The sequence below is a fragment of the Nelusetta ayraudi genome, unplaced genomic scaffold, assembly GCF_046127955.1.
Source record: "Nelusetta ayraudi isolate G7.1 ecotype Tasmania unplaced genomic scaffold, CSIRO-AGI_Nayr_v1 ptg000092l, whole genome shotgun sequence".
Classification (NCBI taxonomy): Eukaryota; Metazoa; Chordata; class Actinopteri; order Tetraodontiformes; family Monacanthidae; genus Nelusetta; species Nelusetta ayraudi.
This window is the reverse complement of record NW_027466142.1, coordinates 426,300-444,270: the sequence shown is the minus strand read 5'-3', so window position 1 is coordinate 444,270 and position 17,971 is coordinate 426,300. Positions and strand designations below refer to the sequence as shown.

Here is a 17,971-nt window from a genome sequence, read left to right as displayed (position 1 = left end):
GATCAGCGGCAGCATCTCACCACTGAACTCTCAAAATAAAGAGCTGAACACCCTGGGAAGCGAGTGTGTGTGTGTGTGTGTGTGTGTGTGTGTGTGTGTGTGTGTGTGTGTGTGTGTACATACGGTTGTTGACCTCTGCGGTGTGGTTACTCAGCGGGATGATCTCCATCCTCTGCTGTCCATACAGGTAGTAGTCCAGCTCCTCCGACGTCAGCTTGAACCTGGCCGTGGCTCCTTTGCCGCCGCCGCCACTGCCGTCCTCCACTGCTCCTCTTCCTCCTCCTCCTCCTCCGCTGATGCCTCCGCCGGTGCTCTTCACGCTGGATGACACCACGCTGACCCCGCCACAGCTCTGCTCTTTGGCCTGCTGGAGGAACCCCACCGCTGCGTTGTGGTGAACTTGCTGGTTCTCCGGTGGGACCACGACCACCTGGTCTCCTCCTCCTCCTCCTCCTCCTCCTGCGCCTCCTCCGCCGCCACCACCTCCACCTCCAGGTCCTCCTGGCCCACCGCAAACTGGCGCCAACGCCTGGCCGAAGAGTGCAATCTGCTGGGGGACGGGGAGCTGGGAGATCCCGGCCGACGTGGAGATGGAGATGGAGGACGGGGTGAGAGCTGCTGCTGCCGCCGCTGCTGCCGCCGCTGCCGCTGCAGCTGCAGAGGAAGGAGCCGAGGAGGAGGAGCAGGTGGAAGAGGTGGAGGAGGAGGTGCAGTGTGCGGAGGCCAGGAGGTGGCTGTGCAGGCGGGATGGTCGCAGGCCGTCCACAGGGATGGAGAGGCGGTCAGGGTGAGGAGGTGGCAGCGGCGGCGGCGCCAGCGGAGCCTTGAGCTGCGCCTGAGGGAAGAGCTGCTGCCAGTGCTGCAGGTAGGACGGGTCCACCTTGAGGAAGGCCGAGCCGCTCGGGTCGCCCGGCTTCAGCATGGCTGCTGCTGGGGAGGCAGATCAGGGAGGACCAGGGGTCAAAGTCAGGTTCAGCACACACGCAGCGCAAAGAAACACAACCGCTTTTCATTTCAAAGGAGTTCAAATATAAGATTCTGGTTCAGACTTAGGATCTGGATTATATTTTCTCACAGTGAACTGCAAAAAAAAAAAAAAAAAAAAAAAATCCAAACCTTATTTTCAATTTCTAAAAAAAACAAACAAACAAAATAAATTCCTAACAGAAAACAAGGACCATGTTGTGTTCACCCGACTCCAACAAATTCACACTTCTGCTCTACGACTTTTGGTGACAACCTTAAAAAGAAATTGACCCCTTTAAATATTTACACAATTTCCAACCAGCTATTGAAGTGGTAGGTGTTCATTTGTTCCATAGTTGTTGAAATGTAAACCAGAGCCTCGAACAAAAGCTCTCCATCTCCGTCATGTTGTCCCTCTTTAACCTTAAAACATTTATTTTAATAATATTAACTGTCTTTGCTTGAAAGTTTGAACTATGGTATAATATTTAACACACACACACACACACACACACACACACACACACACACACACACACACACACACACACACACACACACACACACACACACACATGCACTTCAAATATTAAATTTAAATGTGTCTAAAAAATAATAGATAATAATAAATGCAGGTGACAACTGTGCAAAGACAAACAGTTAAAAATGTTTGGGGTTTTTTTTTGCTCTAAATTTAGGTTTCAGGTATTTCGTGTGACGCCGCTCTGGTGGGTTTTCCGCCTCTTCGAGAGACAAAATGTTTGATTACATTGTGTGGATAAGAAGCGATAAGAATCTCCAGGTTTTCCTGTTTAGTCCGTTTTGGTTTCAGCACGACATGCAGCACATGCAGGGTGTGAAGAACAGAATATTTCAAATTTATCTAGGAGGAAATAAGATCCCGCGCCTTATTATTTATTCCAAATCCAGACTTTTAAAATGTTTTTACTATTAAAAAAAAAAATACAAAAAAACCCAAAAAACATCCTCATCATTTTCCACCCGTGACACCTCCAACTCCCGGGATTATTTTTCTTCTTCTAATTTCCTTTCTATTTGTTTTGTTTTTTGTTTTAACTAATCCAGCTCGCTGCTATAAATGCTGTTTAAACTGTTGTGATCTCTCCACTGTCCCGTCAACCCCAGTCTACATGCAGCGACCTGAGCCTCTCCTCCTCCAGCTCCGCTCCGCGCGCTCTCGCCTCATCGCGGACTTTCACACCAGACGAGAAAGACGCAAAAATAAACTGAACCTGCAGAAGCTTTGCAATTTTCTCTCCCCCAGCAAGCGAATGTAATATCGACTATAGCCCCAGGAGTGGAAGCGCGCTCACAGGGACCAGACGGCTCGGGGGTTGATCCCAGCCTGCCCAGCTCGGCTTGGCTCAGCTCGGCTCGGCTCGGCTCGGCCCGGCCCCGTGATGATGGAGCTGCTCGGTGGCAGAGTTGCGTCTCGGTCCTGCTGCTGTTTGAAACACGCGAGAAAGTTTGTGGAAGCGGTCTTACTGCAGTGGGACGGCGGCAGCGGCGGCGGCTCGGCGGCTCCTCGGCTGTCAAGGCTCGTCCCTCCTCCGGGCGGCGCTCGACCATCGAGTCCAGGGGTGCGAGGACACTTCGCTGCGCGCCTCCCGAGCCAAAACTAGCGGAGCGAGCGGCTGCTGCGCGAGGCTCTCTCTCTCTCTCTCTCTCTCTCTCTCTCTCTCTGCTCGCTCTTTCCCGCTCTCTCTCTTTCTCTCTCTCTCTCTCTCTCTGCTCTCTCTTTCCCTCTCTCTCTCTCTCTCTCTCTCTCTCTCTCTCTCTGCTCGCTCTTTCCCGCTCTCTCTCTTTCTCTCTCTCTCTCTCTCTCTGCTCTCTCTTTCCCTCTCTCTCTCTCTCTCTCTCTCTCTCTCTCTCTCTCTCTCTCTCTCTCTCTCTGTCTCACCTCTTCCCCATCTCCTTTTAATCCACATTTCTCCCTCTTTTCGTTCCTCTCTCGCTTTAATTCCCTTCGCCACGTGCCCATCATCCTCTCTTCGCCCCCCCCCCCTTCCCTTCCTCTCCTCCCCTCCCCTCCTCCTCTTCTCCTCCGTCTCTCCCATCTCTCTCCCGTCTCTCTTCGCCAGACTGAGCTCAGCCTTTTATTAGATTTAAGTGTTCAGTATTGACGTTAAGCACACAAAGTTGATTAGGCCAACATGCGCTTTGTTTATTTATTTATTTATTTCATTTATTTATTCATTATTTTATTGTTGGGGGTTATCCTTATCTCATCTCCCGTCCAGCAGCTGCAGCTGCTGCGGCTGCTGCTGCTACTGCAGCTGCGCACTGACGGGAGCGCCGACAAAACAGTTCAAAGTTGGACTTTGATTCCTGTCAGTCTGCGTCTTTTTTCGTCTTAATCTTTGTGTTAGCCTCCACTTCCTGTGCAGACGCAAATAATGAGTTGGGCAACTTTATTAATAAACCACCAAGAGTCTCTGACATCATCGATGTGCGGGGAGATAGCGCCTTATGAAGGAAAGCAACGATAACTTCTGCCATGGGGAGGGGATGAACCCTGTGACATTTCGGAGGTGGGGGGGACAAAAATAATATATACAGTGACGGGGGGGGGGGGGGGTAGCCGACTGGAGGTGAGTTGGTTTATGTGAAAAAAAAAAATTGTATCTTCTGAATAGACGCTCTGAATTTTGAAGACCTGTTATTTTCCCATCTTTATTTCCGCCTCTCCTTCAAAAGACCCACATCTTTCCCATTTTCAGATGACAGTCTCAAGATCTCCACGGAACAGAATGGTTAGCCCGCTGTTTGCAGCCTCTGGAAGGGTAAAGAAATAAACAAGACAGCCGACACCTTGGAGGCTGTGTTGCCTCTATCCTGGCAGAGGGTGTCACTTCCCTTTGTGACATCACAAATGGGTGATTTCCTGATGGGGGTATTTTAGAGGTAAAGGGTGGGCTTTTCACATTTCTGAGGAAGAGGGAAAGCCATTATTTTCCCAAAAAAGGTAAAGTTGGATTTTGGATAATCTCTGTTTGTTTGTTTTGGTTTGAATAATTAAAAAAAAATCAAAAATGTTGAATATTTAGCTTATATGTCAAATATCACAGTGCGTTGCAAACATGAACATCTCTAAAATATTAAGTTGGGAACAAAATATTCATAATAAAAATGCTTTAACTGAGGGACAATAACTGATTAAAAAAAATAGTATTTGCCTTTTGTGTTATAACTCAACTACTGGCATAACTGTGTTTTTCGAGTCAAACCACACAATACTTTTTATCAAAATAAATAAAATTTTTTTGTTCTGTTTTTTGCTCTGGAAAGTCCAGAGAGACGCTACTGGCGACCACTAGAGGTCTCCTCTCAGAGAGAGTGAGAATCAGGTGATCAGAGACCCTGCTAACACAGACAGCACGCGAGTCTGTCAGCAGAATTCTCATCTTCACTTTTAAATTTTCATTCATCTTCCAGAGAACTTTGAACCAGCAGGTGTCGGTGCTGCGGCCGAGTTTATCATGACGACATTTATTATTATTGCTGCTGGTGTAGGTGGTCGCTGCGCTGTCGGCTCACTACGGCCACTTTATCAGTGCAGTTCCCTGCATGTGTGTATGTGTGCGTGTGTGAGTGAGTGAGTGTGTGTGTGTGTGTGTGTGTGTGTGTGTGTGTGTGTGTGTGTGTGTGTGTGTGTGTGTGTGCAGATAAGACAGATTACAGTCAAGCTCATTGTGTTTCTGGGTTGACTTGTTATCCACGAGCCTGAGCTTTTCCCACCCGTCTGCAAGCTTCTGCACACACACACACACACACACACACACACACACACACACACACACACACACACACGCGCGCGCGCACGCACATACACAGCGCATGTAAAGCATATAGTACATGTGTGTGCACACATCAGTCACTGTACACTGCTGTGGATAAGAACCTGAGCTAAACTGCTGAAAACCTGCCTGTGCGTCTGTGTGCGTGTGTGTGCGCGTGTGTGAGTGTGTGTGTGTGTCTGTTGTGACTGGCGTCGCCCTGACAGGCCCCATTTGTCATCCTCAGGACCTCTGGTGGATTGATAAAGAACAAAAACACAAACATAAGCGTCTGAAAATGAACTCACGTCGACTCGTGGCAACTTTTTTCTGTTTCTGCTGCGGAGGAATGAACGGCGGCGGCAGTGACATCACGGAGTCAGGGGTCAGGGGTCAGCGGAGAGTCACAGGTTGGCCATTCCTCTTCCAGGCCTCAGTGACCTGTTCTTAGTTATGATACAATTTAATGACAAGAATGCAATTAAAGCGGTACAATCAGTGTATTTCATTCATACCTAGATACAGAATGACAACGTGTTTTATTGCATTTGTAATTGACAGAAAGTCTCTTGGAAAAAAAAAAACATACTTAGCTCTCTGTTTGCAACCGTCCGCTAAAACTGCTGTTTGTGTTTGCAAAGAGACAAAAGCAAGATGGTTGCAGTGGGTGGAGCCAACAACTGGCCGGCCATATGGCCACATATACGTTTGGACTCAGATTACAGCCACTAGATTTACAATGTAATGTCAGTGTAGGCAATGACATGCTTTCATAAACAAATTAGAGGGTTATGAGACAATCTGGCAACCCTTAAGTCAAAACAGAGGGAGAGATATCGAGTGTCCACTGGAAGGAGCCGCACCAGCGGAAGCTATCAGCCAGGTCCTCAATGACTTTAGTGACATCAGAAAGGGCTGTTTCACGCTCTCCCAGTGGCACTACCAGTTTTGACATTCCTCTAGAGGGCAGAGTGCCGCGCTGCCAAGCCGAGTGGGTGAGTGTGCGGCAGGTTGGAATAAATCCTTTTTTAGCCAGACTGCGGTGGTGACGTGGCTCAGGGAGCAGCTGCGTCCAGGCCAACACGTTGCTTCACCCTGAAAAATCTCCAGCACGTTTCTTGTTATGAATACCCCAAAGCTGAGCTGACACTCCAACCATTCATTTCTTATCGCAAACTTTATTTGTCTAATAAATCAGGTCCGAAGACTGGGCTGAATCGGAGACACACTGGAAGGTTTTATTTTACAGATGTTTTAAAGGAGCAAAACATATTTCTTCATCTCCTGGCAACACAGTTTTGGTGGGGGGGTCTTCTTGAATTAAAATATCACATCATGAACCTGATATCCAGAATTCAGAATTTCATTTTCCACAATAAAATGTTCCATATTTTCACAAAACTTAAATTGTTCCTGCCTGGACATTAGCCTTTAATTACTGCGAGAGAGGTCACGCTGCATGAAACAATCAATCCGTCATCACCTGATATCGACGACACAAACAGGTCGATCGCTGTTTGTTTAGTCTTTAGTCTTCCAACTAAAGTCCTTTGAATTGTTTTTGATTTAAAAACTATCTTTATCCTTGTCCAGTCTGGGAAACCTGCTATTTATGTCTTTCCATCATTCTCTTTGTGTTGTTCTTGTTGTGATCAGAAAAAAAAAATAAAACATCAATATTCACTATTCACTGCCAGAAGAGAAAGAAACGTCAGCTAAGTTCTGAAAGTCTGAAATGTATTTTTTTTTTGTATGTTATAAAATACTATTCATATCATTTAAACCAACAGGAACAATGTTGTTACCAAAAGGTAACCAAAAATTATATGAATTGCTGCTGTATCATATTTTTCACATTACCTGAGGGTTTTAAACCATGGCTGCTTGTGAATCACTCTCTTGAATCTAAATGAGCATGGTTTTATGTATGAGCCATCTCGTTTGCATAAACTATTATTTTCATTCCCTCCATCCCCATTATCGCTATTATTCTCCAAACATTCTTCTCCATATTGTTGCAAGTGGCGAGTTCCGTGTACGACACAGAGAGCCAACAGAAAGAAAATGGGGAGGGAAAAAAAAAAGAGGCGAGCGGGAGGAGAATTAGGTGTTTTCATCCATTGATTAATGGCTTTCTAAAGCAAAGCACATCGGAGGAGCCGGCCGATCAATAAATTAACTGCCCAAATTCATCATTTTCTACAACAAAAGCTAATTATTTAGACGGCTGCAGGAAAAGAAAAAAACACAATATTAACAAGAGTTCATTTAGCAAAGCCATGTATTCCTGCCTGCCGGTGAGAACAAAGCAGAGCTGCTGTTTACACAACAGAGTTGGCAGCAAACCTGAAATTACCTCCCTTCAAATCACTTTCATTTGTTCAAAGTGTCGCAACACAATTTTTACGGCGGTCCACTAGTTATCTAGAGAGAAGGGAAAGCAACACTATTAGTGTCAACGTCTCAAAGGACCGACTACAGTCGCACAAATAGTATCAACTCAGCCACATACACACCAAACTAAAACGTGATCAAAGTTAATTCTCTTGGTGAAAGAAATGAATCCAATTGGATTATTTTTCCAAATTGTTGGAATTAGATCTCAGTTTTCTTCACACTGTTCAGCTCTTCTGGACTCTAGATTGTGGCGCCAATTAGCCCGCGTTAGCCTGCTAAAACTGTCGTCTATCAGCATGCTGATAATCGGTCTGCCAGCTCGTTGTCTTGTCCAAAGAAGTTGCATAGTGTTTTAAAGCCCAGTCATTTGTAGAAGTGTTGCATCCTCTGAGCATTTTTTCCCCCAAAAGCATCTTTTCCACATTGTGAAAATACAACAAAGTTAGCGCACATGCAAAAATTGCTTAACAATTTCACTACTTAGTTGTGGTCACAGTAACTGATGTGAGGAATGGTTTATTAAAGTGTTGAGCTGTTTAGTAGTTGTGATCTCGGTCTCGTCACCCTCAGTCTGAACGACCCCACAGTCGGCATATATTGCGGAAATATGAATGAAGCAAGTGATGATTCCAAAACATTGGAATTTTTTTTTTAAGCAGCCATCATCTTAAATCAATCAATGTTTTTTCCACATTCAACACGGGTTCAAAAAGCAACTACTGTCAGAGTGCACCGTAGTGTTGAGTTTGAAAATCGCAACACTTTCCATCCATCTGAAGCACCCAATACCTGGATGGGTAAAGGGTGCTTGGAGGTGGGGGGGGGGGGGGGGGGTCTTGCAGGGGAAGTTGTGAAGGGTTTATTTCCACTCGCTGCTAAATTACACCGAGCCGCTTTCAGTCCCCCAGGCTTAGTTAGCGCCTAACTGATGGTAATTCAATTAAAACATTGGCATGTCCCCTGTTCATTTGCACACACGCATGCACGAAGGCACACACACACACACACACACACACACACACACACACACACACACACACACACACACACAAACACGCACAGCCTTCCTGGTAACCTTGATGTGAGAACCTCCTGTAGATATATATATATATACACACACACACACACACACACACACACACACACACACACACACACACACACACACACACACACACACACACAGCTTTTAAGGCTGTGTCACTTTCATTTACATAGGAGCATGTTGTTAAGGTCCTGCTTTGACATTCAATTAAAACGTTTACATTTCTGCTTAATTAATTCAGCGGATGGCGGGAAGAAAAGACGAATGGACGGCCCACTCTGACAGGAGGCCGATAACCGTCAGTGTGTGTGTGTGTGTGTGTGTGTGTGTGTGTGTGTTTATCCCGGCTGTGGTGTTAAGGTCACGGCAGGCTGACTATTATAATTCATCTCTATAGACATGTATTCAGCTGGGAATTATATCCTCTTTTTCAGCTTTATTTCCTGCAGCTGAAGTCGAGCTGCGCTAAAGTGTGTGTCTACGTGTGTGTGCGTCTACGTGTGTGTGTGTGTATGCGCGCGCGCGCACATGCATTTTGTTTTTCTAATGCAAGCATTTTAAGGTTGCAAAACCCTGTGTGTCTGTACCAACTTCATTATTCTGTTTTTGTTGTTGTTGTTGTTAAACTGGCAGCTGCAGCTTCGTATTGATCCCTGCATGCTGGGAAATGCATTGGTTTGTCAGTCAGAAGATTTAAAAACAAAACAAAACAAAAAACATTAGCAGATGGAGCTGCAGGTTGTTTTTGACCTGACTGAATTGAGGGGTTGGTTTTAGGAATAACACATTTTTATTTAATTTTTTTTTTTTTTTTTTTTAAATCATATTGATGATGAGTGATGGAAGTTTTATGATATTCTTGAAAACTTACAGGAGGTGAGTGTTCTGCTACAGTGACCTAAATATTTATTGGCAACTGAATGAATTGCAGAGCTACTTCATAAAAGGCATTTTTACACGTCCGCTGCAACGTTTGGAACCAAATCTGTCCCTTCGACGCACATCATCGCCCCCTGGTGATCTGGAGTTAAAAAAAAAAAAAAAAACAAAACAAAGCGCTCACATTACGGCTGAAGCTGTTCAACCCTAATGTGAAAACATTTCCCCCGCAGAAAAAAAAACACAAGTGTCATGCCTTGTTCTTTTATTATGGTGAAAAAGAATTTTAACTGAACTAAATATTTTTGAAATGCTAACAATGCTCCACAAATTCTGTTGCTGAATGATGCACTTGTTTACAGCTCAGCGTGACATTTGCATTTTGTTCGAGACTGGCAGCCACTGCCATCTTTTTGCCACCATTTTCATACCAGCTATTCACAAAGTAAAAATACATCTAGTGTCCAAAGGGCATAAAGACATTAATCCACATGCAGGCAAAAATTGTTGGATTTAAGTTAAGGTGAATTATTTGATTTTTAAAAAGACTATAATTACAGGATAGTAACTTGCCAGGTTACTTAAACTTACTATTGCCACTATTATTGCTAGCATTTATTTCACTAGTAATTCTTTTTTTTTTATCTGTGTTGTTATCATTGAGCTCCAGGTTGTGTTTTACACTCAGTATTTCCGCTCTGCCACCTCGTTGCTCCAGCTGTGCGCGGGCTGACAGCTGTGACATTCCGCTTGTTACTACAAATGATCAAACACAGACATCGCTGTTTCAGCGATCAGCTGGGGGATGCTAAAGGTCGGCACAAACAGGACTCCTAACCTTTTATTTACACAGAGAGGCTTTGAGAGACAAATCTGTTGTTCAGCCAGAAATCTCCCCCCCCCCCCCCCAAGCGTTTATCATATCACGACCTTTAGACCACAAACTATTTTAACGTCCATCTTGCCAAACTCCAGCCTCAAGCACGTTCCCATCACTTTTCCGTTTAAATTCCTCTGCATCTTGAAAATATGCAGCACAATGCAGCACAAAGGTTGGTTTCACTGACATTATAAGCCATTACTGGGGACCACCACAACTACAACTACTTCCTCACGTATCCTCTTCCCCATCGCTCCTCACTCTTGCGCTCTGTGAGTGGGCGTGGCTTTGTTCCAACAGGGGCGCGTGGCCTGTGACGCAACCTCTCAGCTGTATGACTCGCCGTGATTTTGTTTTCTCCCTCCCTCCCTCCCTCCCTCCTCCCCGCGGTGACTCCCAGCAGTGACCGGCCTACTCCTCCTCCTCCTCCTCCTTCTCCGCCGCTAACGATGGAGCTCCGGTCGAGCCTCGCCGCCGTCCTGCTCTTCTCCGCCGTGTGCCTGCAGCCGGTGTGCGGCGCTGCTTCTCGGAGAGGACCGAAGGTCACCGAGAAGGTAGGAGACGATGCGGCGTTTACGTGCATTCATGCAGTGGCGGTGGGGTGTCGAAAAATACAGGAAGCGCGCGCGCACACACGCACGTACGCACACACACACACACACACACACACACACTCACAAAATGCGTCTAATTCCCGTCTCACTTGCGCGCGTGCGCGTGCACGCGAAACTGCACCGCGAGACTGAAAGCGAAAGGAAGATTCCGATGGTGAGAACCGAACCGGAACTCGTCCGTGCCGATCTTTCGAGAACACGTTCCTCTGTCAACACGCACGCGCTCGCTCAGCCGTACACGTGTCCACCCGGCCGAGACTGAACTGGGTGCGCAGTGCGACGCGTTGCGCCGCCCGAGGCTTTCTGCACGCAGACGTGCTCGCACATAAAAGAGCCTTCATGTCGTATTAATGCGTGTTATTCGGTCACGTTCACGGTAGTAGACCGGAAGCTAAACAGAATTAAGGCTAATCGTAGACATCTAAAAGCCCCAACAGCGTGCTTTTATTTTGAAAAAAAAAACAGAAGCAAAACTTGCCACCCTGGCATGTTAGCGTTAAAAGTTGCTTGAACCATATTTTTTGCTACAAATACTTTTCTGTTTGGCGTATTTTTTTTGAGTTCATTGTCTTCAGGTAAAGAACGAATGAAAAGGGAAGTATTTATGAAACAGATTCACCAGATTGATTCATAGTGTGTGTGTGTGTGTGTGTGTGTGTGTGTGTGTGTGTGTGTGTGTCCAGGTGTTTTTTGACATCACAGTCGGAGGTCACGAGGTGGGTCGGATTGTCATCGGCCTGTTCGGGGAGGTGGTCCCGCTCACCGTCAACAACTTTGTTGCCCTGGCGACAGGGGAGGTAGGTCGGCCCACCGTTTTGTTTATTTTTTGGTTTGCAACACCCGAGGGCGTTCAGTTTTGGATTGGACACCGAGTGCTCTGTGTCTGCAGAAAGGTTACGGCTACAAGGGGACAAAGTTCCACAGGGTCATCAAGGACTTCATGATCCAGGGAGGCGACTTCACGGCCGGGGACGGAACAGGAGGTGGGAGTCAAACTCACGCTGATTTTGCCAAACCGTCCCAGGAGGCATGACAACATCTGCGTGTGCAGAAGCGGAACACACTTTGCACACCCTGCTATCTGCCTGTGGGTTTGTTATCCTCTGAATTAACTTTACCCCCACAGGTCACAGCATCTACGGAACGACCTTTGCAGATGAGAACTTTAAACTGAAGCACCTGGGCGCCGGCTGGGTGAGTCCTTCACGTGTAAAAATCCAATTGGATTTTCCTCTCCTGTCAAACTAAAGTCTGTTCGGAAAGTTCAGTGGTGTGTTGTTGTTGTTGTTTTTAAAGCGTCAAAATGGTGAAAGTGTCACGTGTCAAATGTGTTTACATACCAGGTGAGCATGGCCAACGCCGGCCCAGACACCAACGGCTCGCAGTTCTTCATCCTGGCCACCAGGGCGCTGTGGCTGGACGGGAAGCATGTAGTTTTTGGGAAAGTCCTGGACGGGATGGTGAGTGGAGCGTGTGTCGTTGTCATCAAGCTGCATCAAATAAATACAGTTAAAAGCGTAATCAAATATGATTAAAAAAAAAAAAGTTAATTCCGCTAATTAGCGACTCTTGGCGTGGTTTTAACGTCCAACCTGCGCGTCTCCTCCAACAGACTGTTTTTCATACTGTGGAGCTCCAGGACACCAACGAAAGGAACTTGCCCTACACCGAGTGTGTGATCGTCAACAGCGGGAGGATCCCCGTCAAGGAGCCCTTCGTGGTGGAGGTGGACGGCTGGTAAAGGCGCTCTGAACAGGCTTTCACCGGAAATTCATGTTTGCTTCAAATTTACACTTTTGATGCTTTACCATTTGCACGACAACTAAATTGCTCGAACCTTCCCAAACCAAAAGGGCTCCACACGGTGCCATTTTGTTACTCTGAAGTCCAAAATCTTGTTTTCCCCTGCAAAACAAAGCCTTGCGATGTCAGTGTCTCTCAGATAAAACAGGCCAATAATTTAAATATGATTTACAACATTTACAATAATTTTCAAATTTAAAAAATGACGAATGCCTCTCAGAACTTTGGATAGTTTGATAGTTTCCTACGTGCCATATCGCGCTCCTAGACACTGAACACTTAGCAGTGTGTGGATAGTCAGGGTCAGTCACTGAACTCATTTTCTTCCCTCCAAACTAACAAGAAACAGGAAAGAAACACTGTTTATCCACATTTGTTAGTGTAACACTAATGAATTAGGAATAAATAAATAGGTAAAAACCACTTGTGACACCTGAGAAGTCATATTGGGACTGAGCGAAATGTAGCGTTTAGCAAAAAAACATCCAAATAAATAGCAAGTGTCCCCTGCACCTGGAGATGTCATTGTCTCAGCAGTAGCATTTACAGAAAACAGAGAAAAGCTGTGATATCAACGACATATCATCGAGACATAAAGTATAAGAGAAACGTGCAGTGCAACAACTGTGTAGCTCTTGCTTATCTCTGAGTGCCAAATCGCTTATTTTTTTTCTAACTAAATGTACATGCACTTCCTCAAATCGACGTAGTGTCTTTACTTCAATATCTTTTCCAAGACATATGCAAAAAAAAGTGGCATTCTAGCACTGGATGTCAGGATGTCATCACTGACCTGTTTGCATTAAACTGAGGTTTTCCTCCTGCACCAATATGCATCTTACCTGTACTGCAAAAAAAACAGCAGGAGGCGACTGTTCTGTGTTTTTCACGGTCTTTCCCGTCAATGCCATGTGTCGTGTCGGAGGATGATTTTCAAGTGGCCGGTCAGCTGACCTGTCCCGACTGATTGGCTGTTTTCACTCCTGTTTGTGCTGTGTGACGTGTTCTTCAGGGGAACCCGGAATCTCGCTGTAGCATCGTCGTTCAGACGGGTTCTTTTTTTGGAAGAAATTAAAAAAATCAATCTTCCTCACGATGTCGTAGTGTCACATATTACAAGGTTGGACTTTCTACTATGGACACAGACAGAAAGGCGGGAGCCGACTGCTGTATTTTCCTGAAATAAAACAATCACGTTGTTTCAAATCACCTGAAGCCTCTTTTCTTCATTGATGTTGATTCTCTGTAATGTCAAAACTACAGTTTTCGGGTTTTTTTTAAACAGGATTTAGCTGGAAGACTGTAGAGTTGTCAGAATCACCCCTTTTACAATTAATATAGTTTGTTGTTAACTCCTATGTTCCTTTATTCAGACAAATAGAAAAGGTAGGAAAGATGTTTTACCTGCCTTGACAGTTTCGACTGTGACGCCAGTCTTCTTCAGAAGCGTCATTTAACGGCTGGCCGACTCAAACAGGCTCCGTGGGTCCGTTTGAGTTGCTGCTGCGAACCTGAGTGTAGAAAATAATAGCAACAACGACTTAAAAGCAAAAAGTCTCATTGCTTGAACTGCTGCTAAATTGTAAATACAAAAATAAATAGCCCTAAAAGTCATTTAATTCGTTGTCGGGAATAACGTTGGTGCGGTTTTGACTCCGCGGGCCGCCGTCGGAGAGGCGTGGGTGTTAAATGGTGTAATTATTGTCGGTAAAAGGTGAAGCAGCAGAAGAAGGCCGAGCGCTGACAGCTGATCTCTCAGCGCTGACACAAAACTGCTGCTAATGAGAACTACAGCGGGTGATTTGTTTTCCCGCCCGCTCGCACACTCAAACAGATAAACAGATACGCTCACACCTTCACACACACACACACACACACACACACACACATTCTCACAGGGGAGGAAAACATTTCCAAACACAAAGGTCAGTGCGGAGCAGAAATCTTCGGAGGAAGACAGGAAGTCGACATAAAACCTTGAAATATATCAGCGTCGTCCGCCTGCTCCGCTGAAAAGTCTGATCCCTGCAAAATGTGAAAATAATCCCGATCTTTACCTCCGACTCTGACTCGGTTTATGTCCAACAAGGCTCTGCTGGAGTTTCGACTCATTTAGAACGGAGGCCATTTTCATAGGACGGCGCTTTCATTCTCCTTCTAGTTTCCGTCATCATTATTCTGGTGCTGCTGCTGCTGCTGCTGCTGCTGCTGCTGAGCAGATATGGCAAAATAAAGTTTTAAATATAAAAGGTTTGTGATTGCATGTTAAATTTAGACTGATGCCTTGACCAATAATAATCAACAAATGTGTAAATGTAAATAAACCAGTTGATAGCCAGTTGTTTTGGGCCCTTGGATTATTTTAGTTGGATTATTTTACAAGTTACAAGTGTTTTATTGCACCTTTATGAAATGTAAGTGTGTGATCGGTCTACAGTTTGGTCCTGCACACATTTAATCCACTCACACGATGTTTAAATGTCATTTTTGTAGGGCACAGTTCAGCTGAGTCTCCGCTCGCCGGCCTTCGTCATCCTACTTCCTCCCGAGAGCAGAGCCAGGTGAGACGGACGCACGGACGGACAAACCACCGCTGAACCTCCCCCTCCTCCACCCTCACCTCCTCTCCCCTCCCCTCCCCTCCCCTCTGCTGTTTGTCAGGCCACATAACAAGAGTGTCTGGAGTGAGGCCGGCCAAGCGGCGGCGGAGGAGAGAAATAGAGAGCGATAGAGAGACACAGACGGAAAGAGACAGAGAGGAGGATGTAGAGGGAGAGAGAGTGAGAGAGAGAGAGAGAGAGAGAGAGAGAGAGAGAGAGAGAGAGAGAGAGGAGAGCAGCGGTGGGTTTTTAAATGGTCCAGAGGGATGAGTGTCGACTAGGAGGAGGAGGAGGAGTGGGGGAGGGGGGAAGGTAAGGAGGAAAAGGAGGCTCCCACAGCGAGTGCTAGTTGTTATATTGGGGATCTGTTAGCGGATCGATGGGAAAAGCAAAGAAAGGGGAAGGAGAGGGAGGGAGGCTGCCTGGGAGGATGACAGGCCTCATTACCACCCAACCTTGGACAGTCATGCATCTGTGTGCGTGTGCGTGTGCGTGTGCGTGTGTGTGTGTGTGTGTGTGTGTGTGCATTTTGACATGTATAAGTTGTGTTTTCGCAGGCCAGCAAAAAGGCCTTATTTCGGATTCACAAGAGTGCATTATGCCAAATTGCTATTGCGTTGGGGTATCAGGTTGAGGTGTGTGTCTGTGTGTGTGCGCGTGTGCGCGCGCGCACAACGCTTAGAGTGGGCTGATAGGGACGGAGTTGTTTAAAGGTCAGCAGCAAACACAGCACCAGACTGGAGAACCAGCCTGAGCGGCGGCAGCCTGGACCAGGACTGTGGGAGCTGAGTGATATTCAAGGAACAATCTGCTGCATGTACAGCTCAACTCTCAGATGAGTGAGTCAAAAAAGTCTGCTGGAGGACGTCGTCAGTGTTGCCCCCAATCAGAAACTGGTGAAACCTTTAATTGAATCTCGGCACAAAAGCCGTGAGTTGGAGTCGACAAATCCGCCAGGTTCTACTTCATGACACCAAATAGGCGGAGACGTCTGCAGAGGTCATCTGGGAAGGGGGAAGGTCAAGTGGAGATTTTTTTTATTTTTATTTTTATCGTTTGTCATGTTCAACAGCAAATCAGATTTTTGCCCAGACCGAGGAACCAGGATGTACAGTGTAATGTCCAGCTTTCATGAAAGTGGATCTTTTCCAGGCTCATCGCTGCTTCTTCCTCTGTGGTTTTTCAGGGCAGCAATAAGCAGCAAGCAAGTGAAACACACTTGAGATCAGTTCAACCGAACCTGCGTGAAAGCCTTCAAAGATCCTCAGTTCACCATGCAAACTGCATCCCATCACTCGCAGGACCTTTTTCACAGCCTGGGCCGCGTCCAGCCGACAGACTCCCGTCCTCTGCCTCTCTTTTTCCCTCCGCGCCGTTTCCTCCCCTCGTCTCTGACTGCAATTAGAGGCAAGAATAATCATATTGACAGCGCTGACAGGTCGGGGCAGGAGAGCGGCAACATGAATAGTCACACGTGTCAAAGGCAGAGGATGGGGAGGAGGAGAAAAAAGAGGAGGAGGAGGGGACAGATATATCAGTGTGTCTTATTGTAGCTTTGATATTATGACAACGACACGCAGTCAATTCAGATTGCGATTGGCTCCGGTGGACACCCAGGAATTAGTCCGCTGACATTTCTGCAGAGACGCACTGACACGGACCCGGAGTGCAGGCGGAGATTGTAGTGAATTACATCACGACGACACTCAGACGCTGAAGTGAATTGATGAGGCGACCGAGCGAATCTCTTCTGTGTGATTGGCAGCAGGTGTGTGCACACTAACACAAAACTAAACAACTTCAAAATCCCAAAGTCTTCGTACTTTTTCTTATTTTGCAGCCTCGGACCAAAAGTTGATAAGAAGAAAAATGCACAACACATCACTCCAGATAGCAGCAGAGCATATTTAGCCCTCTGTTTGCAGTCTCCAGCTAAAACAGGGTAAAACCTGTATCCAGAATCACTTCAAGAGTCTGAAATGGAAACATGCATGTTGAGTCGGACCTGCCAGATCGAAAACATTCAGCAGGCGGCTGAATTTTTGTTTTTTGGACTTTTTCTCTTTTCTGCCTTGGTGCAAAAAATAAGTGGACTTGGATAAACTTTATTTCTCCTCAACTATATGCCCCCCCCCCCCCAATCCCCCAACCCCCTCCCCCCCCGCCCCCACATCCATTTCTGCTCCCGTTTCTTCCTCATTTTAAATATTCACACTCCTTCAGCCCACTTTCTGTTTACCTCTGACCACTTCCCAAGTTCATTTCTGGAGCCCACCTTTATGCATTCTCGCATTAAAAAGGCCTTCAGTCACCCCTTTACCCCCCCACCCCCCACTCTCCCACCCACATTAAAAGCCATTTCGCTCCGGCGCTCCTGATTCGACGGCCGCCGCCATTAAGGGCTAATTTTCGCCGCACCTCTCGCGCCCATCTATATGCATTGCCGGCGGGCTGAAGCCTAATTTTTCTACTTTCTCGGCGCCTCCTCCGCTCTCGGCCCCCATCAGTCTGGAGGAGCGGCTCCCGGGCGGGGGGAGGGGACGGGGGGGCTGGAAATCGTTAGCGCTCCTTCTCTTTAAATTGGGGAGGTGGACGGCAGGTGAACATCGCATTGATCGCCCTCTCAAGGCCTCTTTCTCCACGATCCCCTTCATCCCTCTCGCTCGCATCCCTCACCGCCAATTGTCTGGCCTTTACCAGCCCCGCCCCCTCCTCCCCCTCCCCACACCCCACTCTCTCCTCCTCACATTGGCACCAATAGCAGGCCGCCCCCCTCCCCATCTTTTCCTTCTTCTTCCCCTTCTTTTCTTCAGATGCCGGCGGAGGTCACGCATTTACAACAGGGAGTGGAGTGTGTTGATGTTGGCGGGTGTGTGCGTGTGTGTGTGTGTGTGTGTGTGTGTGTGTGTGTGTGTGTGTGTGTGTGTGTGTTGGGGGGTAGTTACCATCTATCTGTCTAACAACCACCATCATGGGGCGGAAAAGCAGCA

General features: G+C 46.7%; 2 protein-coding genes across 4 annotated transcripts in view; one reads left to right on the top strand and one right to left on the bottom strand.

Annotated features, from left to right (window-relative positions):
- Positions 1–2,695, bottom strand: part of prdm6 (PR domain containing 6) — a 58,913-nt gene extending 56,218 nt beyond the window's left edge. The window contains exons 1-2 of one of the 3 annotated variants that reach the window (XM_076046985.1): positions 2,473–2,695; positions 124–930 (exon numbers count right to left, since the gene is read on the bottom strand). In XM_076046985.1, coding sequence (XP_075903100.1) covers positions 124–922 — 799 coding nt within the window. In that variant the 5' untranslated portion in view covers positions 923–930; positions 2,473–2,695. The remainder of the gene's footprint in view (positions 1–123; positions 931–2,472) is intronic. The other 2 variants (XM_076046983.1, XM_076046984.1) reach the window with 2 other exon arrangements.
- A 7,654-nt stretch (positions 2,696–10,349) lies between these two features.
- On the top strand, positions 10,350–13,587 carry ppic (peptidylprolyl isomerase C). Its single transcript, XM_076047122.1, has 6 exons — positions 10,350–10,518; positions 11,262–11,375; positions 11,468–11,561; positions 11,705–11,772; positions 11,922–12,038; positions 12,191–13,587. The coding sequence occupies exons 1-6, from the start codon at positions 10,414–10,416 to the stop codon at positions 12,317–12,319; spliced, it is 627 nt and encodes a 208-aa protein (XP_075903237.1). The 5' UTR covers positions 10,350–10,413; the 3' UTR covers positions 12,320–13,587.
- The last annotated feature ends 4,384 nt before the right edge of the window (positions 13,588–17,971 follow it).